Source organism: Dendropsophus ebraccatus, chromosome 4 (genome assembly GCF_027789765.1).
Source record: "Dendropsophus ebraccatus isolate aDenEbr1 chromosome 4, aDenEbr1.pat, whole genome shotgun sequence".
NCBI lineage: Eukaryota > Metazoa > Chordata > Amphibia > Anura > Hylidae > Dendropsophus > Dendropsophus ebraccatus.
In genome coordinates this window covers 141,497,176-141,522,589 of record NC_091457.1, presented here as the reverse complement: position 1 = coordinate 141,522,589, position 25,414 = coordinate 141,497,176, and the positions used below count along the sequence as shown (strand labels likewise).

At 46.5% G+C, this 25,414-nt stretch overlaps 2 protein-coding genes across 7 annotated transcripts in view; one reads left to right on the top strand and one right to left on the bottom strand.

Moving 5' to 3' along the window:
- C4H22orf23 (chromosome 4 C22orf23 homolog) overlaps nt 1-25,414 on the top strand; it is a 32,386-nt gene that overhangs the window by 5,527 nt on the left and 1,445 nt on the right. The window contains exons 1-7 of one of the 6 annotated variants that reach the window (XM_069968894.1): nt 16,415-16,718; nt 16,819-16,885; nt 21,184-21,274; nt 22,156-22,218; nt 23,474-23,656; nt 23,869-24,000; nt 25,292-25,392. In XM_069968894.1, coding sequence (XP_069824995.1) covers nt 21,205-21,274; nt 22,156-22,218; nt 23,474-23,656; nt 23,869-24,000; nt 25,292-25,392 — 549 coding nt within the window. In that variant the 5' untranslated portion in view covers nt 16,415-16,718; nt 16,819-16,885; nt 21,184-21,204. Of the gene's footprint in view, nt 1-16,412; nt 16,719-16,818; nt 16,886-21,161; nt 21,275-22,155; nt 22,219-23,473; nt 23,657-23,868; nt 24,001-25,291; nt 25,393-25,414 lie in introns of those variants that run through there. The other 5 variants (XM_069968893.1, XM_069968889.1, XM_069968888.1 and 2 more) reach the window with 5 other exon arrangements.
- Nucleotides 507-16,572, bottom strand: POLR2F (RNA polymerase II, I and III subunit F). The gene is made up of 4 exons (XM_069968895.1): nt 16,423-16,572; nt 11,824-12,024; nt 2,435-2,506; nt 507-726 (listed from the first exon to the last, which is right to left on the bottom strand). The coding sequence occupies exons 1-4, from the start codon at nt 16,440-16,442 to the stop codon at nt 636-638; spliced, it is 384 nt and encodes a 127-aa protein (XP_069824996.1). The 5' UTR covers nt 16,443-16,572; the 3' UTR covers nt 507-635.

Sequence of the window (25,414 nt, the reverse complement as noted above, 5' to 3'; positions counted from 1 at the left end):
CCCTGACATTTACTTCTGCTTCTCCCACGTCTGGGAAGTATACATGGGTTTTAGATCCTGCCAGTTTAACCCCATACATGCCACAATCAACTGCAAGAACAGCATCTAAGGGGGTTTGTAATCGGTTACATGGAGATGTGACACTGACCAGCACCAATGCTGTGAAATACCATGGGGGAGATTTATCAAACATGGTGTAAAGTAAAACTGGCTCAGTTGCCCCTAACAACCAATCAGATTCCACTTTTCATTCCTCACAGAAAGGTGAATGAAAGGTGGAATCTGATTGGTTGCTAGGGGCAACTGAGCCAATATCACTTGACACCATGTTTAATAAGTTGCTCCCCATGTATGTAAATGAGTAGTCACAGCAGGTAGAGTAAGGCCACATACAATAGTTTCCTGGCAGGACATTATTCAGATGAACGTCAACAGATTACATGTTGGGTAGGTGGAAACAGGTTTACAGAACAAGATATAATGGAAGGCGACAATATTTTGGGGGATTTTTCTTTTTTAATTAAATACAGCTAATTTACATTTTTTTATATAAAATATTTATATACAGCAGACAGTTTTGGGGGGGGGGGGGATAAAAGGGGGAGTCCATGTGGTTCTGACAATGTCCTTCAGTCTCAGTCTGTAATGATGAGTTCATCTACCCCCCAGTCTTCATAGCTGCCGTCAGGGAGGTAGCGTCTGATGATTATAGGGATCTTCCTCGCTCTGCCACAACACAAAGTAGTAGAAATTATTGTTAGAAACCATAGACACATTTTACATCTTCTATGAACAGAGTATGAGATGTGAGGTTTTCCATTCACTACAGCACAACCTTCATCTGCATCTGTATCATTTAGTTTTATTGTTAAAGGGGTTATCCAGCGCTACAAAAACATGGCCACTTTTTTCAGAAACAACACGACACGTCTCCAGTTCAGGTGCGATTTGCAATTAAGCTCCATTCACCTCAATGGAACTGAGCAGCAAAACCCTGCCCAAGCTGAAGACAAGAGTGGGGCTATCTCTGGAAGAAAGTGGCCATGTTTTTGTAGCGCTGGATAACCCTTTTTAGGAGGATGTATCACCCGGTACATCCTCTTTAACCTGAACCCACGGATCGATCGGCGCCGGCACAGGGAAGCCGGTGCGGCGGTCCGTTTTTCGGACCGCCGCCCGGTTCCCGTGCAACGGTGCCGTTTGATCCAGCGGTACCGGCCGGTGATGAAGCACTGGAGGTCGGCCGGGCCGCCCCCAGTGGGAGAGAATTCTCTCCCCTGTATGACGCGGCTCCACTCATTCTAAGCGAGCCACATCATACGGGTGAGGGAATTCCCTCCCACTGGGGCGGGCCGGCCGACCTCCAGTGCTTCAGCACCGGCCGGTACCGCTGGATCGAACGGCGCCGTGCACGGGAAACAAGCGGCGGTCCGAAAAACGGACCGCGGCGCCGATCAATCCGTGGGTTCAGGTTAAAAGAGGATGTACCGGGTGGTACATCCTCTTTAAGGCTTTGTTTCAGATCCTTCTTTGATTCAAATCTGCCATATGCATCAGGATCTCTTCCTGATTACCCACAGATCCCCATCACTTGATTGAGCCCACAATATGTATGGCATATACAATGTATGGCATATAACAGGCTTTTCCCACAGACTTGTATACAGCAAAAGATGCCCAACACCCTGTATACTTCTAAGGAATCTAAGGATACAAGCTGGAGGTATGCATTCCTAGAATACCCTAAAGAATCACTCCAAAATACACTGTACAATGTAGTGTGAAGGGGCCTTTGTGCAGCCATGTACAGACGAGAGGTACAAGCTGGTGTATTCTTACACAATATCAACTACTCCCTTATTTATTACCAGCGTAGGATGTATGGAAACCTGATATTAAGGGGTCTCCGTACAGTACTGGGAAACTTTCTGATTTAATAGTGTGGGATGGACACGATGGCCGAACATGGTGCCCTATAGATAACCGTGTGACTGCCTTCTGTCTGAGTGGATGTTAAATTTTATTTAGAACCTACACTTACTCTAGTTTGCCTGTAACCAGCTAGGAAAGGGCATCCTAAAGTGTACCCACCAGCACAGCCATTGCCAAAGCAGTGAAGTCGACTATCTAGAATTTCGAATTTCCATGGTTACAAACCATGACACAAATGCGCACAACCTCCATTGGATCAGAATGGAGGTTGTGCGCACATGCATGATTCAGAACCACGGACACTTGAAGTTCCAGAATAAATAGACTTAGCAGATTCTTCAGCAGCAGCTGTGCTGGTGGGTACGCTTTAAGCAGACATTGTAACAAAGTATGGCCTCAATCCTTTAGTGATATTAGGAGCAGTAAAGACACCCATTAGCAATGATGCTGAACCAACTTTTACAGGTTTTTATTATGTAAAACATAAAATCTTAGCACTCACTTGAGCTCCTTCATTGCAATAAGCAGAGGGTCAGTTTCTCCTTCCAGCTCCACCATTACCGGGGCACACATCCTAAAAGGGAAAGGAAAAAGAATTCAGAGACCACATGACAGGATGTGGGGGGGAATCAGCATTCTAAAGACATACATAGCATGGAGTCACCCACAGTGCTTCATCTTTCGTATATACACAAACTTTATACAAGGCAAACACAAGAAATACACCAGACTTAACCCAGAGAAAGCATAAGGAGGGATTCGAGAAAAACAGCTGCTTTCTTCTAAAAACAGCAGTACACCTGTCCTCCGGTTTTATATGATGTTACAGCTCAGCTCCATTCACTTCAATGCAGCCAAGCTGCAATTCTACGCCAACACAAAAGGCAAGGGTGGTGCTGTCCCTGTAAGCCAGGCATGTCCAAAGTCCGGCCCGCGGGCCATTTGCGGCCCGCGTTCCGAAGTTTTGCGGCCCCCCAGGTATCCGGCAGCAACACTGCTCTAGTGCACAGAAAAGGAAAGCCGAAATCTCGCGATGTCCGAGATTTCGGCTTTCCTTTCCCGTGCACTAGAGCAGTGTTTTCCAACCAGTGTGCCGCAGGCGCCGTCCCCCTCACCTACTGGCCCGGACGTGGTCCTCCAATCAGGGGAGACCAGGAGCGTGGTGCGCCATGCACCACGCTCCCGGTCTCCCCTGATTGGAGGAGCACGTCCGGGCCAGTAGGTGAGGGGGACGGCGCCCGCGGCGAGCATCTCAAGGAAGGTGAGCAGGGATGGGGGAGAAACAGGGGAGAAGCAGGGGGGAGAGAAGCAGGGGGATGGGGGAGAAGCAGGGGGGAGAGAAACATGGGGATGGGGGAGAAGCAGGGGGGAGAGAAACATGGGGATATCCCTTTTGTGTTTTTCGAAACAGGCCCAGGTTTCACACTGAGTGAGTATAAATACATTTAGAATCTATAATATTATTATTATGTATAATATGTCCTGCTTTAGTGTCATTTTGTGCCATTTTGGTTGGTGGTGTGCCCCGGGATTTTTTAATTATAAAAAGTATGCCGTTTTCAATAAACTTTGTAAAAAAAAAAAGTTTATTTGCATTCATTTTAATGGTCCAAAGAATGTCAAGTAAAATGGTCGGCCCCCGCACATGTTCACTTCAGCAAATTTGGCACTCTTCGAAAAAAGTTTGGACATGCCTGCTGTAAGCAGACAATATTTATAGTCTTTGATAACCCCTTTTTAAAGTACACCTTTAGGCTGGGTTCACACTACGTATATTTCAGTCAGTATTGTGGTCCTCATATTGCAACCAAAACCAGGAGTGGATTAAAAACACAGAAAGGCTCTGTTCACACAATGTTGAAATTGAGTGGATGGCCGCCATATAACGGTAAATAACGGCCATTATTTCAATATAACAGCCGTTGTTTTAAAATATCAGCAAATATTTGCCATTAAATGGCGGCCATCCACTCAATTTCAACATTGTGTGAACAGAGCCTGTGTATTCAATCCACTCCTGGTTTTGGTTGCAATATGAGGACCACAATACTGACTGAAATATACGTAGTGTGAACCCAGCCTTAAGGGGGAATCGGGATAGGAGGATTGTCACCAGTCACAGAGCTGGAAGTTGACACACTTAGGGTCCTATTCCACAGGACCATAATCATTCAAATTATCGTCACATCGTTCGGATCTAAACGATAATCGTTCGGTTGAATAGCAGTTGACCATTAAATGACGAATGAGAAATTGGTTGATCGCTTCATAAGACTTGGACCTATTTTTATGGTTGCTCGTTCGCAAATCATTCAAATCGAAGACGTCGTTCGGTCGTTCACAGTAGCAACGAACAAAATAGCAACAAAAACGACGATAAGTAACGATTATCGCTCTATGTAAATGGGTGAACGATTTCAGGCTGTTGGCAATAGCGGTCGTTTTAAATAGTTTATCGTTAACGATTATGCGAACGATAATAGTCTTGTGGAATAGGGCCCGTTGAGCACACTTTCCCCATGTCCTTCTAGTGATCAGCTGGATTCTGAGCTCTTTCTATAACATTTGTAAGTGATAATCCCATGTTAAAATGCTAGACTTCAATTCACTTATCCAGAGACTGACAGGCCCCATCGCATCCAATATGCTCAGCTGCTATGAATGCTAAAAACGGAGATGTCCAGAGCGACTGGCAGCTTAAGCTCACACCCCCCTCTGTAGTAGTCATAAAGCCAGTGATAGCACTTGGGTCCCGTTTGATATTGACATCTTACACCTGATACAATGGGGCCAGCTGCTGCACCCTACACAACCAGTTGTCTGGCACCATCGCCATGCACTAAAAAAGTGTTAACGGGGGGGCGGAGCGAGCAGGCAATGTGAGAAGACGTGCAGGCCGGGAGCTCCGTCCACACAGCAGCTAAAAAGGCCAGAAAAAGCGCATTTATCGCCCGACACCTGCATGGGGAAGAGGTCTAGAAGTGGCCCCCACCTACCCGCACTCTGGACCGCTATTTCCAGCCGATACCCGGTGAGCCCCGCCACGCGGCACGTCCCATCCGGAGGTCCCTGCTCCGCTGCGCCGCAGATCTCTCTCGGCCCTCCAGCCTCCCGCCGGTCCTGAGCCTCTGGTCGGCGCCCACATTACCTGGCCTCCCGGTCCGTTCCCCGCTGGCTGCCGGCGGCGGAGCTCCAACTTCCGGTCCGGCCGCATGTGAGGGATCGCGGGCGCCATCTTGCCTCTGCACACCGCCATCCCGGCCCGCCTGTGGAAAGCCTCCGTCACTGCTGGGAGAGGCCCCACCGCCACCTGAGGTACTGTCTCTCCCTCACTGCTGCCTGGCAAACCCCTCGGCGCTCCCCCTAAGCTTGGGCACTGAGCAGCTGGACACCTCTGTGCTGTGCTCAGCTTCCAGCCAGGACTTCCCTGACTCACAGGACTCCCTGCCCTTAGTGTCTGCTGTGTTGGCCCTGGGAATGTCAACAGCCCCTAAACCCCCCAGAGGGGACAAAGTTAAATCCTCTAAAGGGTCAGATACCCCCCACAAGCATAAAAACAAAAAGGGCCCTGAAACTGCCTCAGCTACTCAGCTTGATTTGTGGGTGCAAAATGGGGAATCTGACTCTGATGCTTCTCTCCCAGATGTTCAAACTAAAAGTGGTCTCCAAAAGCTGCTTTCTCAACTCCCCACTAAAAACGACTTCAACTCCCTTGTCGCTAAAGTGCAAAATGCTTGTAGGGAGGAGATTGCGGCTGTACGCAAAGACTTACAACACATGGCAACTAGGGTGGACGAGCTAGAGGAGCACCATGATCACACCCGCTCCTACATTTCCGAGCTACATGCTACTTCAGTTTCGCAATCTTCTGCTATGAATGATATGCAACGGCACTTAGAGGACCTAGACAACCGGGGGAGACGCAACAACATACGGCTTAGAGGGCTCCCTGAGGCTACGCAGGAGGAGGATCTAATGGCTACCCTGGAGGCTATCTTTAACTCTATCCTGGACGAGCCTGCGACTCACAAAATCAAACTGGACAGGGCCCATCGGGCCTTGAAGCCCAAAACCACAACGGGATCCCCTCGGGATGTGATTTGCTGTGTTCATGACTTTGCCCTGAAAGAACGCATTATGGCCAGAGCCCGTGTCCTCAAAGACTTTGAATTTGATGGGGCCCCTCTACAGTTATTCTCCGACCTGTCCTGGATCACCTTACAAAAGCGGAGATCCCTGCGCCCCCTGCTTGCTGTTCTCCGGGACCATCAGGCTACTTATCGCTGGAACTTTCCATTCGCCCTAACGGCCCGCCGGGACGGCCGGACTGCCACCTTTAGGGATCCAGACGACCTAGCTGCATTTTGCGACACCCTTGGGGTCCCTACCCCGAGACTATCGGACTGGACTGTCGCCCCCCCGCCCCCTCCACCCCCGGCGGTCTGGACCACGGTCTCTCAGAAGCGGCAACGTCCGAGGTCTCATACCACCTCACCCCCATTTCGGAGCTCCCCGAGTCGTGACTTTTGAATTACTTAGGAGATCTGGGCCCTCTGATCTTCTCTCCCTCCTTCTTCATTGAAAACTATTGCAACACCTGCTGGCCTTTACTCATATGTTATATTGTTTTGCATTTTTTGCTGTGTGGACTTGTTCCGTAGTTCTGGTTTACTGTAAGACCTTCTCTACTGTCTGTCTCCTCCTCTTCCTCCGGGGCTCTTCCCGCTTGGCACTTCAACTTAAGTGTTTTATATTGTACCCCACTTTGGAGTGCTGCCCTCGCCCGTGCACTTGGACCACGGGATTCTGGCCCAGTGCCATGTTCTATTGGGTTTTGAATGTTTTCCTAATTTGTTCCATGTTCGTGTGTTTGTCTTGTCCATGTCCTCTTGTCTACCTTGTTTCCTTCCCTTTCCCTACTCAGGTTCTCCTTCCTCTGCTCCTGGCGCCTTTGTCTCCAGTGCTGAAAGATACTACACAGTTACCTGGGACCCCGGCTCCTCTTCTTTCTTCAGGACCCGGTGAGTTACCTCCTACGCAGATGACCATGACTATAACTCCCCATGACTAGTCTATTTTCCTTAAATGTCAAGGGCCTTAACTCTAACACAAAAAGGCGCCTACTATTGCAGGAGCTGCGAACCTCACATGCAGACATAGCATTTGTACAAGAGACCCATTTTGATTCCACAACTTGCTTTAGCTTTGCCAGACACTCGTACCCGACAGTTTACTCAGCCTCTTCTGGATGTAAAAAAGCTGGAGTGGCGATCTTGATCTCTCGCCACTGCCCCCTGCAAGTCACGACGCACTACTCAGACCCGGGGGGGGGAGATTTGTGATTGTAGTGGGCTCCTTGCAGGGTAAGACGGTTATGCTATGCAATCTATATGCACCCAATAAACGCCAGATTCCCTTCCTCCGTGGGGTACTTGCTCGCCTGGCCAAATATCCCCCTGCCCCCCTGATTGTGGGGGGTGATTTTAATCTCCCTTTTTCGGAAAAAGCGGATAGACATTCGGTAAGGGGACATCCCCCCTCGCCAGAATTGTCGAGGCTTTCGCGAGAGTTTCGCAAACTAATCCGTTTGCATAATTTATATGACTTATGGCGCATAGGCCATCCTACTGAGGCCTCTTTCTCTTTCTTCTCTCACCCTCATGCCACCCACACCAGAATAGACTATTTCTTTGGAAATATCCCCACAGTGCGGCTACTCCGGGATGCAGACATTGGGCCTATCTCGTGGTCTGACCACGGACCTCTGTCGCTGACCCTACAATCTCCCACTGCCCCTACCCGTACCTGTCATTGGATATTTGATGTTTTAGAAGAGAGTCATTAAGTCTCCAGAGACTCCATCAAAACTGCCCTCACCAATTACTATCGGGAAAATGAAGGCTCTGTCACATCTCAGACTATCCTCTGGGAGGCCCATAAGGCAGTCATCCGAGGCCACTGTATAGCCTTGGGGACTCGCCTGAAAAAAGACCGCCAAACTCGTCTCTTGGAAACCCGGGGAAAAATTGGGGAGTTGGAAAAAACCTTGTTGGCTCGACCTTTGATCTCTACCCTGCGTCGATTGGTTGCAGCTCGTGCCCAGCTCAAAGATTTGTTGATGTATAAAGTGGAACGTCTGCTCCTATACTCACGGCAACGTTTCTATGAAAAAGGCAATAAGGCACACACTTTGTTGGCCCGTATGCTTTCAGAGAGGTCGGCTGCCCAATCTCCGCGGGTCCTAACAGACGAACAGGGCTCCATTCACTACCATCCTTCAAAAATCTCCTCCCTTTTAACTAAGTACTTCTCCGCCCTCTACTCTCTCCCCTCAACCCTTCCATTAGACCCGGAGGCCCGCTCACGCAAAATAGGTGAATTCCTCTCCTCCTGTGAACTGCCCACACTGCCCCCGGATGCATTGGCTGACCTGAACGCCCCCATCACTGCTGAAGAGCTGGAGGAGGTCCTCAAAAATCTCCCCTCTGGCAAATCACCTGGACCAGATGGCTTCACCTACCTATACTTTAAAACCTTCTCTGCCGAACTTGTCCCACGCTTAGTCCCACTCTTTAATGCGTTCCTGGACGGAACTGCCGTACCCTCCACTATGCTCCACTCTCTTCTTACATTGATCCCCAAACCTGGCAAAGATCCTCTGGACTGTGCCAGCTATAGGCCGATAGCCCTCCTGAACTCAGACTTAAAATTGTTCACTAAAATATTGGCCAACCGCCTGGGCTGTTGGCTACCGTCCCTAGTGAATGCTGACCAGGTGGGCTTTGTGTATAATAGACAAGGCGCGGATAACACACGGAGGGTAGTGGACCTGATAGATGCGGTTAACCTACAAGGAGAGCAGGCTATGGTGCTAAGTCTGGATGCTGAAAAGGCGTTTGATCGCCTTGGCTGGCCTTTTTTATTTGAGACACTGAAACACTTCGGATTTCAGGGCTCCTTTTTAACAGCCATCCGTGGGTTGTACTCCAGGCCGACCGCCTCTGTCAAGACCACTCATAACCAGTCTGATACCTTTGCTCTTTCTAATGGCACGCGTCAGGGGTGCCCCCTGTCCCCACTACTATTTGTTCTTTGCATTGAACCCCTGGCTGCGGCCATTAGAATTAACCCGGACATTCGGGGTGTGTCTGTTAGAGGGAAGGAGTTCAAAATCATGCTGTTTGCTGACGATGTATTACTGACTTTGACGAACTTACCCACCACTCTCCCAATTCTGCATGCTCTTTTGGACTCCTTTGGGACCCTCTCCGGATACAAAATAAACACATCTAAGACCGAAGCGCTCCCCCTTAACCTCCCGAGCTCCACTCTCCAACAACTCACTGCTAACTTTAAATATAAGTGGTCTTCCACCTCCATACGCTACCTAGGCATTCGCCTAACCCCTACTTACCATTCTTTATATTCTACTAACTATATCCCCTTATTCAGAGACATTAGAGCCCTACTAGAGAAATGGAAAGATCACTATATTTCCCTTCTGGGTCGAGTGGCTGCTGTAAAAATGTCCATTCTGCCGAAGCTACTGTATCATTTCGAAACCCTCCCAGTGAACGTTCCTAGAGCGGCACTTAAATCACTCCAAACGGCCTTGTTCCGGTTCATTTGGAATGGGAAGAGGCATAGAATTCCTAGAACGGTTATGATGTCTGGCAAAACTCAGGGCGGACTGGCTGCCCCAAACATTCTGCACTACTACTGGGCCACCCACCTGAGACATGTAGCTTCTTGGTCCCAATATCATGCCTACAATAAGTGGACGGAGATAGAAAAGCGATGGCTAGCTCCAACGCACCCTAATTCCTTGCTATGGCACCGATCCCCACCCCCACCCGTAACTGGACCCTTGCTGGGACCCATCCTCTTTACCCGATATATCTGGTCCATCTGTGTGGCTAAGTTCCATCTTACTTCCCCAGCCTCTCCTATGATATCGTTCTTGCTACACCCTCAGTTTCCCCCGGGACTGGAGTCTGGGATAGTCCAGCTGTGGGGTGGAAGGAAATTATTCCAGTTTGCAGATGTGGTGAACCCCATCACTCGAACGTTGCTGACGTTCGAGGACTTGGCTCATAAACACAATCTACCTCCCACGGAGCGGTACACCTATCTGCAACTACACCACTATATGGACTCCACATTGGGGACCCTTACGGTCTCGAAACCCACAGCATATGAACAATTGATCCGTAGAGGGCACTCCACTAAGGGTTTAATATCTGACATATATAGAATTCTAAATTCCCCTGTTGACGACTCCTTCCCCCGCCACAAATATATGGACAAATGGGAGAACATCCTCTCGACATCTATCTCCCCAGAAACCTGGCAGATTATCTGGAGTAGGGCGGCCAAGTCCTCCATCTGCACGACCTATAAAGAAACTCAGTATAAAATTCTAATGATGTGGTACCACACTCCTGAGTTGCTTCACAGATTAAACGCTACTGTCTCTCCGCTATGCTGGAGGTGCAGTGGAGCGACGGGCTCCCTGTACCACATTTTCTGGCTCTGCCCTTCTATCCAACCCTACTGGCAGGCAGTCTGTAATCTGGCGTCTGCGGTTCTGCAAAAACCAATCCCCGGGGACCCCAAGATCTGCCTGCTAAACCTCGCCCCGAAGACACTGGGCAAAAACTCCACCCGCCTGTTGATGCAAATCTTGATGGCAGCTAAGACCCTTATAGCTCGGCACTGGAGACAAACGACCCCTCCCTCCCGCCTAGATCTTGTAGCGCGGATCAAAGAATTGAGATCGCTAGAATATCTCACTGCTTCAATTAACAATAAAATAGAAGGCTTTGAAGAGATTTGGGAACCCTGGGATACCTACTCTTCTTCCTAAAGTACTACAGTTTGGAGGCCTGAGTCCTACCCCCCCCCCTTCCCTTCTGTTTCCTTCTACTGTCTTGTTAAATGTACGTCTCACTTTCTGTGGTGTAGTTTGGTTCGCTGCAGGACTTCTTGCACCTGATATAATCCCCGTTTGGGACTTCTGTTTTACTTTTTTTTTTTTTTTACAGGTGACACTGCCTTTACTGCCATAGCCTCCCTTCTGCCTGCTGCTCCATTGCGGAGCGCAGTATTTTTCCTGCACTTATAATTGTTTGCTTATATGTCAGTGTCTTACCATACGAATGTTTCTTACTCCTTTATGAGATAAGCGGTGAACCTATATGTTTTGTCACTGCTCTGTTTGAATGTTATCTGAAAAAAATTTAATAAAAACGACATTTATATAAAAAAAAAAAAGTGTTAACAGTGAAACCAGTTCTGTGTCATCTTTGTTCTCATGCTTACGGATCTGTTTCTTTTTATTGTACACAGGAGGACTCACAGCAAGATCCGGTACGAGATAAGGTCCTGGCAGGTCCCTGTGACTACATACATACAACTTTCAGACTGTTGCGAGTATGTAGCTCAACAGCCCCCTTGACCCCTTCGTTGGCTCCCGCTGTCTGTATACATTACCTGTCTCCTTGCTGCACAGGGTTCCGGCTTCCTGCTCTCCTGCCCAGCCAATCAGTGGCTGCGTCAGGGCAACACACTGATTGGCTGGGCGGCAGAGCAGGAAGCCGGGACCCCGTGCAGCAAGGAGACAGGTAATGTATACAGACAGTGGGAGCTGATGAAGAGGTTAAGGGGGCGGCTGAATTACATACTCAAAGCAGTCTTTCAGACCGCTGCGAGTACGTATTCGCAGGGACCTGCCAGGATCTTACATCGTAGCGGATCTCACTGCAAAACTCGCAAGATTTCCGCTGTGAGTTGTCCTGTTTGAACCCACCCTAAAACCCAAAAACTAGGCTCAGAGAGTAGTATTGCTTTAGTAGTTATAAAGCGTCCAGTGTTTCGCAGCACCATACTTACGCTATCTGCAGTGCTCTAGTCCCAAGGACACGAGCCCGCTCATACTTTGTCATATAGTTAGTTGTGATACGCTTCTGGTTTGCTTGCTGCCCCTCGCCGGCAGGTAAGATGGCAACATTCTCCTGGTCTTCCTCTTCTGCATTGTCCAAGTCATCAAGACCTTCATCTTCTTCAGCATCATCGAAATCATCACCATCAAAACTTTAGAGGAAAAATGTTAAACAATTAGAAATTTCACATTGTCGATCATAAAACGACACAACATACCCAGATACATATACTACACATAGATATCCCAGAGCGGCAATAACCAAACAAGTAACATCACTAAGTCTGTACTGAGGAAGTTTAGAAGTGTAAAATTATCAGGCATTCATCTTGGCATTTTAGTCACAAGATGAAAGCAATGTCAGCGTTCCCTCCTGCATCCCATGTGCCCCCATGATGCCCTCAGGCCTGGTAACAACACAATGCTTAAGTGATCTCCTCATGGTAGAGAACAAGGAGGATCTGATGAACTTTGTCACACTGCCCTCTAGTGGCAGAAAGAGTTCCCTACATCTGATGCACTAGACAGGCTTCATTATGAACACTCAGATCCTGTCTCACCAAAACAGCTATATAATGCTGCTGCCTGACCATGTACAACGCAGAAGCATCTGATAGCTGTTATTCACACTGTAGTGACATGTGACCTCTTCAGCCAATCCTAGGCTCAGTCATCTCAAGTCTTTGAGCCACCTTCATTACCAGAATGTGAACACAAACCAGGGGGTACAGGAAAAACCTATAGTAAGGGTCCATTTACACAGAAAGATTATCTGCCAAAGATTTGAAGCCAAAGCCAGAAATGGATTTGAAAAGAGGAGAAGGCTCAGGCTTTCCTTTATGACCTGATCTCTGTTTATAGTCTGTTCCTGGCTTTGGCTTCAAATCTTTGGCAGATAATCTTTCTGTGTAAATGAACCCTAAAGGTGCCTTTACCCAGAGATTTATCTGACATTCTTTAAGCCAAAGCCAGTAATAGATTTGGAAAGAGGAGAAAACGAAGACTTTCCTTTATGACCTGTTCTCTTTTTATAGTCTGTTCCTGGCTTTGGCTTCAAAAATCTCCCAGATAAATCTGTGTAAAGGCTGCATTAGATTCGAATTGTTACCGACAGCAACCAATCACAGCTCAGATTATTCACACTGCTCTGGTAAAATGAAAGCTGAACTGTGATTGGCTACTATGGGAAACAGAATCTTAGGCCCATAAAAACAGACATGATATCATCTATCGATTTCTATGGACCCTGTAGTTGCCATGATCCATGCTGCAAAAAATACTGGCAAGCCATAATGCAGGCTGCATACTTATGGGTACGTACAAATGCAGATGGTTATGCGTACACACGTGTAGCTGGGGGTCCACAATTACTGATTTATAAATGATCCCTTACTATAGGACCACACTGTAAAACCTTTCCCAAAGTTTCTCAGTCACATGAGGCTATGGGAATTAGATGGAAAGTGTGCAGTGTGTGTTCCAGGCTCTTGGCTGTAAATAGAGATGAGCGAACCTGGAGCATGCTCGAGTCCATCCGAACCCGAACCTTCGGCATTTGATTAGCGGTGGCTGCTGAAGTTGGATAAAGCCCTAAGGCTATGTGGAAAACATGGATATAGTCATTGGCTGTATCCATGTTTTCCAGACAACCTTAGAGCTTTATCCAAGTTCAGCAGCCCCGCTAATCAAATGCCGAAAGTTCGGGTTCGGATGGACTCGGACCCGGTTCACTCATCTCTAGCTGTAAACCCTCCAGAGATGTCCTGCTGCTCATGGTAGAAAGCTCCTATGTTTTAGACCTACCTTACCTGTTTAAGGGTAGCTTCACACGCATCAGATCCGCAGCGGATTTCACGCTGCGAGTGTGAAGCTGAATGGGTCCCATACACGCAGCGGATCCGCTGCCTGTATGGGACCCGGCCCCTTTAACACCCCCCCCCCTCGAGCATACATTACCTGCTCGTCGCCGCGGCTATGTGAAGCTCCCGCCTCCCCTTACTTCTCAGCCAATACGTGCTGCCATGCTGGTTAGCTGGGGAGCTTCACACAGCCGCGGCGACGAGCAGGTAATCTATGCTCAAGGCTGAGGCTGCGGGCAGGCAGCGGCTGGGGGGTTAAAGGGGCCGGATCTCATACAGGCAGCTCTGCGTGTATGGGACCCATTCAGCTTGACACTTAAGAATCCGCAGCGGATCTGCAAACTCGCAGCGTGAAATCTGCTGCAGATCCTGTAAGTATAAAGCTACTCTAAAACTCAACCTAACGGTCTTAGAGATGAGCGAACCGGGTTCGGGTTCGAGTCGAACCCGAAATTTCGGCATTTGATTAGCGGGGGCTGCAGAAATTGGATAAAGCTCTAAGGTTGTCTGGAAAACATGGATACAGCCAATGACTATATCCATGTTTTCCACATAGCCTTAGGGCTTTATCCAAGTTCAGCAGCCATCGCTAATCAAATGCCGAAAGTTTTGGATGGGCTCGAGCATGCTCCAGGTTCGATCATCTCTAGTCTTAATCCCATATATAATGCAGTAGGCAATTTCAAAGTCTTTGAACTCTTAGGCCCATATAAGTCTTGGATGAGAGACCATCAAATATCTAAAAAACTAAAATTGGGAAAATGTTATTAGATGGTCATTCAAGTCCCTTGGCTGCGTATATTATATAGAAGCAATCCTTAAAGTGTCGCTGTCATTATAACTTTCAAAATCTAAATCACCAGTAGATGGGATATAAAGCAAGTTTGCAATTTACATTCATTTTTTTTTAGTTATTATGGAAAACACGACACTTCCTGTTTTCTGACTTTTTCTAAAAAAAAAACAGGAAACAGTCAGAAAACTGGAAGTCCTGTGTATCCCAGACCACCTGAGCGCTCACAGAGAGAAGGCCGTCATGTGACTGATGGACACATTGAGCCGTGACTCTCTGTACCGGCCGGAATTCCTGGATTTTGTCTTTTTTTTCCAACTGGGAAAGTCAGAAAATCTGCCTTCAGGAGACTGGACCTGGATTCCTGGTAAGTTCAGCTTTGTTTTACAGCATAATAACAAAAATAATTAATGTAAATTGCAAACTTGCTTCATTTCACATCTACTGTTGATTTAGAAAGTTATAAGGACAGTGACACTTTAAAAAACTAGGCTAAAGTGGTATTTCACTGCCCAAAGACTCCACAGAATCTTGTGTGTTGGAGAGGCTGTGGACATACAGGTACAATATTACATATACTTTGGGTTTGTTCTCAAGCTAAGGAATATTGGAACACTGCATGGCCGATGTTGGATTTAGTGCTGACTATACGGGTTTAAGACAGCGCAATTAGCTATACTATTACTAGGCATACAGGAGATTGACCCAACTTATCCTATCCTTATAATTAAAATACTCACTATTGCGAAACTAGTATTGATCAGGTACTGGAAATCAGCAGAGATCCCCAATATGATCAAACTCGGCCAATTAACACATACAAATTTGAAGAAGCTATAGAATACGGTAATCACACTATTGTGAATTTCTACAAAAAAATGGTACCTGTGGAGATCATAGTCCTTACTTTGCAACTGTAAAGTGATTGTACCACCAGGTCCAGGCTGAAGCACTGGAGGCGGCCAACCCACCCACAGTGGCAGGAAACCCCCACCCCTCTATGATAGGGTTCCATTGATTCTAATGGAGTCACGTCATGGAGGGGCTGGAGTTTCTTTCCAGTAAGGGTGGGTCGGCCCACCTCCAGTGCTTCAGCCTGGACCTGGTGGTACAGTCACTAAGTTCCCCATTCGTCCATCTAAATCTGTGCTATCTTAATATTGAAGGTTGATTCCTAAATGTTGTTATTGTTTACGTTATTTTCTACATGTTGGTTAACACGTCTGACTGTATGATATTACTCTGTAGATTTCTTATGATTTACAGGGGTATTTCAGTGAAAGTTAACTTCTCCCCTATGTACAGTATAGGAGAAAAGATGGAGATCACAGGTGTGTGTCTGACCCCTGACCCCCCACAGCGATCTCCGTATCGGACCCTGCCGGCTCAGGTTTCCATTTAACCCGCGGCTCAATTCATTCCTATGGAGTGTTGGAAAGAGCCAAGTACGCTGAAGAGCGCTTCACTCCATAGGAATGAATAGAGCCACAGATTGCGCGATAATCCAGGGCTCTATTCATAACAGAGGCGGTCAGGGTCTGATACGGAGATCTCCGGCGGGGGCAGCCCCCGGCAATCTCATACTTTTCCACCATTCTGTAGATAGGGGAAAAGTAAATTTTTCCCAGAAACCCCCTTTAATAACTTTACCTGCCCCTGTACTACCTGTTCACCTTCTTACACTTGTGACAGTTTGTAAAACGTTTAATAAAATATCATTGAAGCAGAAAGCTCCTATACTTTAACAGCCCCTTTAAGAGTCACTGAGCAGCTAACATTGGGCAATCTAAAACGCATATGGCACATGAAGGGTTAAATCGTCATTCCTCCATTCTACTGACGCTGCTCTAACCCACAATAGAGGAGAAGAAACATCTAGAAGGGAACCAAACACTCACTTGTCCTCGTTATCAGACATGGCGGCGCTCCTCGTCTACAGCCCGGGCAGGGGACGTCTGATGCACGCCGCTCTCTCACTCAACTAACACACGCCGGCAGCGTAAGCCGGATAATACGGCACGCTGGGTCCGCCCACCGGAAACAGGAAGCAGAATGTCGTAATCACGCTCTGCTTACGCACTGCATCACGTCCCCGCCCCTGCACGCAGCGCCATAACCCCGCCTTATAGGAGAAAGCCACGCCCATAATCGCGTTTCTATGGGAACAGTAAACATCCCTGTTACACGGTGTACGGTAAGATACAACACGGCCATGCTGTAACCAGCCGGCTGGGGGAGGGGGGCGCTCATGGGTGCTGGTTGTTTTATTTATATGTTTATTTATAATTATTTAGGATTTTTTTTTACATGACCAAATCTCTGTGACCAGACCAGAGAGATCTCGCAGGCAGCAGCATTGAGGTCAGTGCTGGTCGTCTCACGTACGCCCAGGTTGGATTTTGTGTGGCCGTTGTGTCGTAGTCGCAACTTGTTGCCCATGGCGACCACATTGGCATGCGACATTGCCATCTCCATGTTTTGTGTAAATTAAAGGGGTCGGTCACCAATTTGTTTTGTTTTTTTCAAATCAACTGGTCCCAGCAAGTGCCAGAGATGTGCAATTCACTTCTATTATTTTTTTCATATGGGGATTTGCTGCTGCTCTGTACAGTTCCTGACATGGACACAGGTGGCAGCAGAGAGCGCTGTGTCAGGCTGGAAAGAATACACCACTTCCTGCAGGACATACAGCAGCTGATAAATACTGGAAGACTTGAGATTTTCAAATACAAGTAAATTACAAATCTTTGACACTTGCTGGGACCAGTTGATTTCAATTCCTTAGATTTGGAAAATCACTGTAGATTTGCGCGTCCCTCACTATTACCTCCTCCCGTCCCTCTATAATATTTTTCTGTTACCCTTTTATATGTATTTTGCTGGCACCTTCTGCCCCGGTGTCCCTCATTTCAAGGAAAAGTCTGGTGAAATTTTTAATTAAAGTATTGTATTGTCCCCCAAAAGTTTCACTTCCTGGATAACATGGTGATGTCACTTCCTGGATGAAATAGTGATGTCACTTTCTGGATAACATGGTGATGTCACTTCCTGGATAACATGGTGATGTCACTTCCTGGATAACATGGTGTTGTCACTTCCTGGATAACATGGTGATGTCACTTCCTGGATAACATGGTGATGTCACTTCCTGGCTGTGGCTGCTGGAGAGGATGATGGCAGAGGGTGCTCAGTGTCCCTCCAGTGCCCTGTGTCCCTCAGTGTCCCCCTGCCATCATACTCTCCAGCAGCCACAGCCAGGAAGTGACATCAGCATGTTATCCAGGAAGTGACATCAGCATGTTATCCAGGAAGTGACATCACCATGTTATCCAGGAAGTGACATCACCATTTCATCCAGGAAGTGACATCACCATGTTATCCAGGAAGTGACATCACCATCCTTAGTAGTGGTCAATGATGTAAGTGAAGGGCTACCAGACCGGCTCAGCAGTTGTATGGATGGCAGTTCTGTGCCTGGGAAAAGCTGGATCCAATCCTGGGAAACTTCTCCCAGTTTCCCAGGACTGGATCCAGCTTTTCTCAGCACCCGGGAAGGAGCAGCATGGAGTGGCAGCCGGCTGATGAGCGGATTGCAGAGATAACAAAGAGCTTTGTTTCGTTATTTCTATAAATTTCCTCATCTCTAGTGATGACCCTCAGTACTGGCACATGACAAGGGGCAGCAAAATATCGGTTATCTGTAAATGTGAACTAAGACCGCCAGGGGACCCACAGAGCATGAGCAGTAGATTTAACATTATGGTGTCTTTTTTTTTATTACTCTTGAACAATCCCTTTCATTTTGATCCCAGTTTTTCCCGATAGCTGATGACGGGCAATTCACCATATTCCATATCTGTGTAAATTGTCTGTTTTGTCTTAATTACAGACACTGTATATGATCTCTTCCCACCGAGCGCCGTCATTGTGGTGTAAATAGCTTCATCTCAGTCTAGACTGTACCTTTAACTCATCCGCATTCATCCTTGGCAAGGTAGACGCTACAGATGGCTTTTAATTAGCACACCGCCGACACTGCCAACTCGCAGAGAAAGCCTCTAGTGATAAGGTTAACCCCTTCTAGGCTGGAAAGTTCATGCAGAGAATGGGGTAAAAATATCATTGCTGCGTTGTATGAATAATGCGACTCACATGGCAGATACATGAACACATCATATACACTGTAGGTCCAGGATGTCAAACTTGTGGCCCTCCAGCTGTTGTTTTGCCACGTATTTGACACCTGTGCTGTCAGTGAAGCTGATGTAAAGGTAAAACAGTTCCAGGTCATACCTAAGCACTTCTAATGATCAGTGGGGGTCTCAGCCTTCATACCCCTCACAATGAAAACTTTACGTCACTCTGATGTGTCAAAAGTTTTCTGAAATGACAAGTTTTTCCCACAAATAGTTTCGTCTCCATCTACCATAAAACAATAAAAGAGTGCATACTTACCTTCCCTGTTCCCCCAGGAACTGTGAAGTCCTATCATGTATTGCACATGCCCTAAAAATCAGTAGTAAGGAATGTGGCCTTGAATCCATTATCAAACTAAACATGAAACTACAAGTCTGATGTAAAAGCGGAAAACTAAATACAGAACTATCCCTTCCATACACATACGTATAGCTGCAGGCCACATCTCTAATTTTTCAATATAGTTGCACCAGAAAACGTAAATACTTTGGTAAATTTGTCCCATCATTTGATGCCATGCACGGTTTACATTGTGTCTGCTTGTTGTTTGTTTTTGCAGTTTTATGATTAAAGGGATTGGCCACTTTATAGTAAAATTGCTCAGTGTACAGTATTAGTAAGTGTACTCACTGTATATACTGACAGCAGCTCCCTGTGTACCTTATAGAGCTAATATCAGACTCCCCTCCTCCAGGCTTTGCTGCCCTGCTCTGTGGTGATTCTGTCCATAAGATGGCCGACATGGAGGAGCATGTGACCATGCCCCGCCCCAGTGTCCTCCATAGGCATATACAGGCTCAGTGGTGGACACTGGGGGTGGGGCATGGTCACATACTCCTCTATGTCAGCCATTTTATGGACAGAGTCACCACAGAGCAGGACAGCCCAGCCTGGAGGAGGGGAGTCTGATATTAGCTCTATGAGGTACACATGGATCTGCTCTCAGTATATACATTTTTTATATTAATGTAAATTCTGAGCTCTCGATAAATCCATTCAGGATGGGCACAGCACCAATAGGGCTGAACAGGGACAATTGCACAACATGGAATCTTTTTCTATACCAGCAATAAAAGGGCGCTGTAGAGTGATGAATTGTTGGATTGTACTTGTAATTTCTGTGATTTATTGTCCTGGCAGGTGCTGCAGTGTACACAATAGAAATCCTGGCTGCTAGCCTTTGTATATATTGTCTGGCTTAGTACCGCGCATGAGGAAGCATGAGGAAGCATGAGGAAGGGACGCTTTCCTGGCATGTGCTGCCCGTGTTGGGTATATCTTACATGGACAAAAATGGTTCAGAATCACCTTGCCTGAGCATGACTCCGCTGATCCCTGACGCACTGCCTGGACATGGCTGCTGACAATGTTAGATAGCTGTTAGGGTAAAGAGACACATAGTAGTTTTTATATATCTGTCTATGCTTCCATGAAGTAGATAAGTGCTTTCATTCTCTGGTCCCAAGTCCCTGAATTGATGAGGCTGTAATGCCTCCTTGTTCCCCCTCCCATCCCCATTGACAGTCAGCAAAAAGTCAAGCGCTGTGCAATCGCCCACAGTTTGGATGCACAGCACAGGAATGAGATTTGGGGACAGGGCTCAGCACTTGAAGTTAACTGTTAATGAAACAGGAATATGGATGGGAGGGGGAGTGAGGAGGCAGTCAGTGGCTTGGGAAAGCCTCTTAGTACCATAAAATAAAAGCATTTTTCTACATTCTGAAAGCACAGCTGGATACATGAAAGGTACCATGTGTCTCCTTACGGCTATCTAACAGTGTCAGCAGTTTGTAACATACATTACAGCTGCCAGATTCCATTTAAAGGGATTTTTAGGAATATATATGTGTGTGTGCGTCTTTTTTTGAATCCTGTGTCCCTCCAGCCCCGCTCGTCTCCTGCCGGTCTCTCTTTTTCTTTCACAATCAATGATGACCTATGACCCCTGCATCCATTTTTTTAGCACTATGGTACTCAAGGCAATCAGCAATTGGAGGTGGACTAGTGAACTGGTGGCATTGGAGCAAGGGGATTTGCCGACTCTTCTGTTGGGAATTATAACTTTTGCTTAAAGGGGTTATCCAGCGCTACAGAAACATGGCCACTTTTTCCCCTCTCTTGTCTCCAGTTCAGGTGCGGTTTGCAATTAAGCTCCATTTACTTCAATGGAACTGAGTTTTAAAACCCCACCCAAACTGGAGACAACAGTAGGGGGAAAGTGGCCATGTTTCTGTAGCGCTGGATAACCCCTTTAAGGTTCGGTTTAACCCCTGGAAGCTGATGCCCCCATATACACACATTGGACTTGATATTGCCCCCTCCCCTCCTTCCTCAGGACTTCTTTACACATTCTCATTTGCGGCTGTCAGATTGTCAGAAAACGTCATGTAATAAAGTTATTAAGATATAATAGGTTGTAACCAGCCATTGTGACTTTCAGCGTTCCCGTTATGTCTCAGAAGGATGGAAATGTACAAGTGCCGATGGGCAGTGGATTTTGGACCAGCAGTAAGCCGCCTCAGTACAGCAAAGAGACTCAGGATCTGCTCAAAGGTAAAATCACTAAATCAACCCATATATTATCAATAACCATGAAAGATCATGTGTTTCTTATAGAGAGGGGTAAGCTGCAGCTAGACTGCTCTGGTTCCGGCTTATCCCTCTCAGAACAATAGGGTTGGGTGTTCAGATGTGTGTGTGAACATACCCTATAGGTCATTGGGGAAAAGAAAAAAAAAATGTGATGGATGCATCATACTTCATGGATCCTGAAACCATGTCCTCAGTGTGAACAGATCCTGATGCAACTATACACATGCCTGCCAGTCTTGCTTTAAAGGGGTACTCTCCAGCGAAAATCTTTTTCTTTCAAATCAGCTGGTTTCAGAAAGTTATACAGATTTGTAATTTTTTTCTATTTAAAAATCTCAAGTCTTCCCATACTTATCAGCTGCTATATGTCCTGCAGAAAATGTTTTCTTTCCCGTCTGACACAGTGCTCTCTGCTGCCATCTCTGGCCGAGAAAGGAACTGTCCAGAGAAGCAGCAAATTCCTATGGAAAGCTCTGGACAGTTCCTGTCTCGGCCAGAGATGTCAGCAGAGAGCCCTATGTCAGATGGGAAAGAAAACAGCATTTCCTGCAGGACATACAGCAGCTGATAAGTATGGAAAGGCTGGAAATTTTTAAATAAAAGTAAATTACAAATCTGTATAACTTTCTGACACCAGTTGATTTGAAAGAAAAATATTTTCTCTGGACAAGCCCTTTAACATGTAGTCCTCATGTCATCGCTGCCCTTTATTGCCATGTTTTATGCCCTATTCCTCCATTCATCAGACATACTGACAAGTGGCATCGAGTATTCCTCGCCTTATCTGGTTTCTGGAAACAATATCCACTAACACAAAACCAATATGTCTTTCTATTTCCCAGTTATGATGCAAGAATCCAAGCTGACAAACTTCCAGCAGCGTCAGATCAGAGAACAACTGCAGAGTAAGTGGGAGCTTTGTCTATTATTGTACCTACTTGGTATCGGAGGGAGATACTGGAGGGAGACATATGCATTGACTGCTGAAGAAGGCCAAAACAAAACCAGCGCCCCCTCCCAGGTTGGGTGTAGTATTACAATTCAGCGCCATTCACTTCAATGGAACAGAACTGAACACATCCAAAGTGATGTTAGATGTTTTTCTAAGCCTAAATAACTCCTTCTATAGGGCTTTCCAGGAAATAACTGTTAATAGCGTATCTACAGGAGTGGCTGTGGTCATACCCTGTGCTGTAGCCATCAATCATTTTAGGCTTAGTTGCCTATAAAAGCAATCCTGGCCTTAAAGGGGTACCCCGGCGAAAAACTGTTTCTTTCATATCAACTGGTTTTAGAAAGTTGTATAGACTTGTAATTTACTTCTATTTAAAAATCTCCAGTCTTCCAGTACTTATCAGCTGCTGTATGTCCTGCAGGAAGTGGTGTATTCTTTGCAGTTTGACACAGTGCTCTCTGCTGCCACCTCTGTCCATGTAAGGAACTGTCCAGAGCAGCAGCAAATCCCGATAGAAAACCTCTCCTCAGAGGTGGCAGCAGAAAGTACAGTGTCAGGCCATGTTCACACGCTGTAAGAAACCAGCCGGGTCACGGAATGGCCGGTCTTAGAAAAGATGATCCCGGTTGGTACTGCAGTACCGGCCAGATGATCTTTACTGCATCCGCGCGCCCGCATCAGATTTCCCCGCTGCACACAATGAAGTGTGCAGCCGGAGCCGCTCCATTGTGTGAACTGACATGGTTTTCTGCAGCCGCTATTCAATGAATAGCGGCCACAGAAAACTAACATGTTAGTTTTTTTGCGGCACCACTACGGATCCTGGCCGGAGCATATATCATGTGTATACACTCCAGCCGGGATTCCCTTAGCCTTCAGCACAACGTAAGTTCCGTACTAACATCGGCCGTGATTACTACGGAACTTACATTGTGTGAACATAGCCTCAGACTGGAAAGAATCCACCACTTCCTGCAGGACATACAGCAGCTGATAAGTACTGGAAGACTTGGGATTTTTTAAATAGAAGTAAATTACAAATCTACCTAGCATTCTAAAATCCGTTGATTTGAAAGAAAAAGATTTTAGTCGGAGTGCCGCTTTAAGCAAAGCTTGTTAACAAATGATCGGATTGGTAATATTGTATTTGTACGGTATAGGAAAGGAAATGGTTTGCTAATAATAATGGTGGATGCATTTCATAGGTGGTGGAGCGCTTCCAATCCAGTGTCACCCCAGTTCCAGTAATACCCAGACCAAGGCTCCAGTAACTGCACCACGACCAGCTAAAGCCTCGATTACAAAGACAAGACCGAGCTTACGCCCTGCAGAGAGGTGCCGAGCCGGTGATGCCTACACCAGAGAAAGGTTTCAACCTAAAGCAACTAGTAAGTAATGTATGGAATGTATCCCATGTACAATGTGGATTACTAGGACATGCCAAATAGTCAGCATTCCCTGCATGGTAAGTAATGTATAGGTGGGGCCTTCCAGTGTCCTTCCTCACCCCCTCTGCATTCATACATACACACTGATATATATATATATATATACACACACAGTATAGGTCGCTGTATCATGTTCTTTTTAAACTTCACAGAGGACCTCAACAAAGAGAAAAACCGACTGCAGAACCTCATGGCTACGGGAAAGGAGTTGCCAGACGTGACCCAAGTATCGGCACCACAGACTGAGAAGGATGATTGGGAGGAGAGGGACAGATTCGATGAGTGTGAGTTATCACCAAAGGATTTTTCCGTCTTGTATAACAGATCAAGGCCTCATTCCCATGTTTTGTACGGACTATATATACGGAATGAGGCCCAACTCACTGGGGGAGATTTATCAAAGGGTGTAAAATTTTGACTGGTGCAAACTGCCCACAGCAACCAATCACAGCTCCTCTTTCCTTTCACCAGAGCTGGAAGCTGAGCTGTGATTGGCTGCTGTGGCCAATTTGCGCCAGTCTAAATTTTACACCCTTTGATAAATCCCCCCACTGTCTACACTCAATGGTACAGTGTGTATTATGGTAAAAACTCACAATCTGGTTTTGGTGCAGTTGGCCACAATTAGTAATTCATTATTAAATTCCCATGACACTTGGACACCCTGTCCAGGCATGATGGGAATTGTAGTTTTGCAACAGATGGAAGGCCTGAGGTTCCCCATCCTTGATTTACACGCTAAAAAGCACACCCCTATGGATAGATGGTATACACCCACACCATATAAACCAAGTAGCATTGTTTTCCAAGTTTTTCCTATCACATTTATATATGTCAAAACAGTAACACAAGGGCTTCACAACCTCAGTGTTCAGCTTTTACAGATCACATAGAACAACTTCAATGGATCTGTCCAGGACTACTCTTCTATCGGGCTTGGAGAAACACAACTGTGTTCTGGGCAGTCAACAATCCAGCAATCCTACAACCAGCAAGTATTATGTACAGTCTCATTGACTAAAACACAATACTTGATGGGTATCAGACAGATATCTTGCCAACAGCGTGTCAGATTGGGCAGGAAAGTATGCCTAGAATACTTATTTGAAGGGGTTTGTCAAATGTTTTTTTCATTATCCTTAGGGCCCTATTACACCAACAGATTATCTGACAGATTTTTTTTAAGCCAAAGCCCGGAATGGATTTGAAAAGAGGATAAATCTCAGTCTTTCCTTTGTTACCTGTTTTCTGTTTATAGTCCATTCCTGGCTTTGGCTTAAAAAAAAAATCTGTCAGATAATCTGCTTGTGTAATAGGGCCCTTAGGATAAGCCCACAATATCACATTGACAGGGGGTCCAGCTCCTGGCCTCCCCACTAATCAGCTGATTAAAGGGCTCCTGACACTCGTGACCACAGCGGTCTCTTCACTTCCTACCAGACACAGTTCTGTACTCTGGGTAGTGGTTGTATCTGGTATTACATCTCATCCCATTGTCTTCAGGGAAGGGAACCCCTTTAAGGCAGATGAGTTCTTTTCTTGTATTTTATTGTAAACCAATGACCTGTTTTTCAGTGGTTGCAGAAATCCAGGAGAGGTGGGATTTCCTAGCAGAGATGGAGGCTCTAGGCCGAGGCAAGCAATACTACAATATGATTAATACAGAGATTTCACAGGTAATCTATCATCTAATACAGG

Bases quoted from the DNA above. Each gene is read 5' to 3' on its own strand.
- POLR2F (XM_069968895.1), bottom strand. From the start codon at position 16,442: ATGTCTGATAACGAGGACAA. The intron at 12,025-16,422 runs GTGAGTGTTTGG...TTTCCTCTAAAG, and splicing joins ATGTCTGATAACGAGGACAA to TTTTGATGGTGATGATTTCG. The intron at 727-2,434 runs GTGAGTGCTAAG...GTGTTGTGGCAG, and splicing joins ATTGCAATGAAGGAGCTCAA to AGCGAGGAAGATCCCTATAA.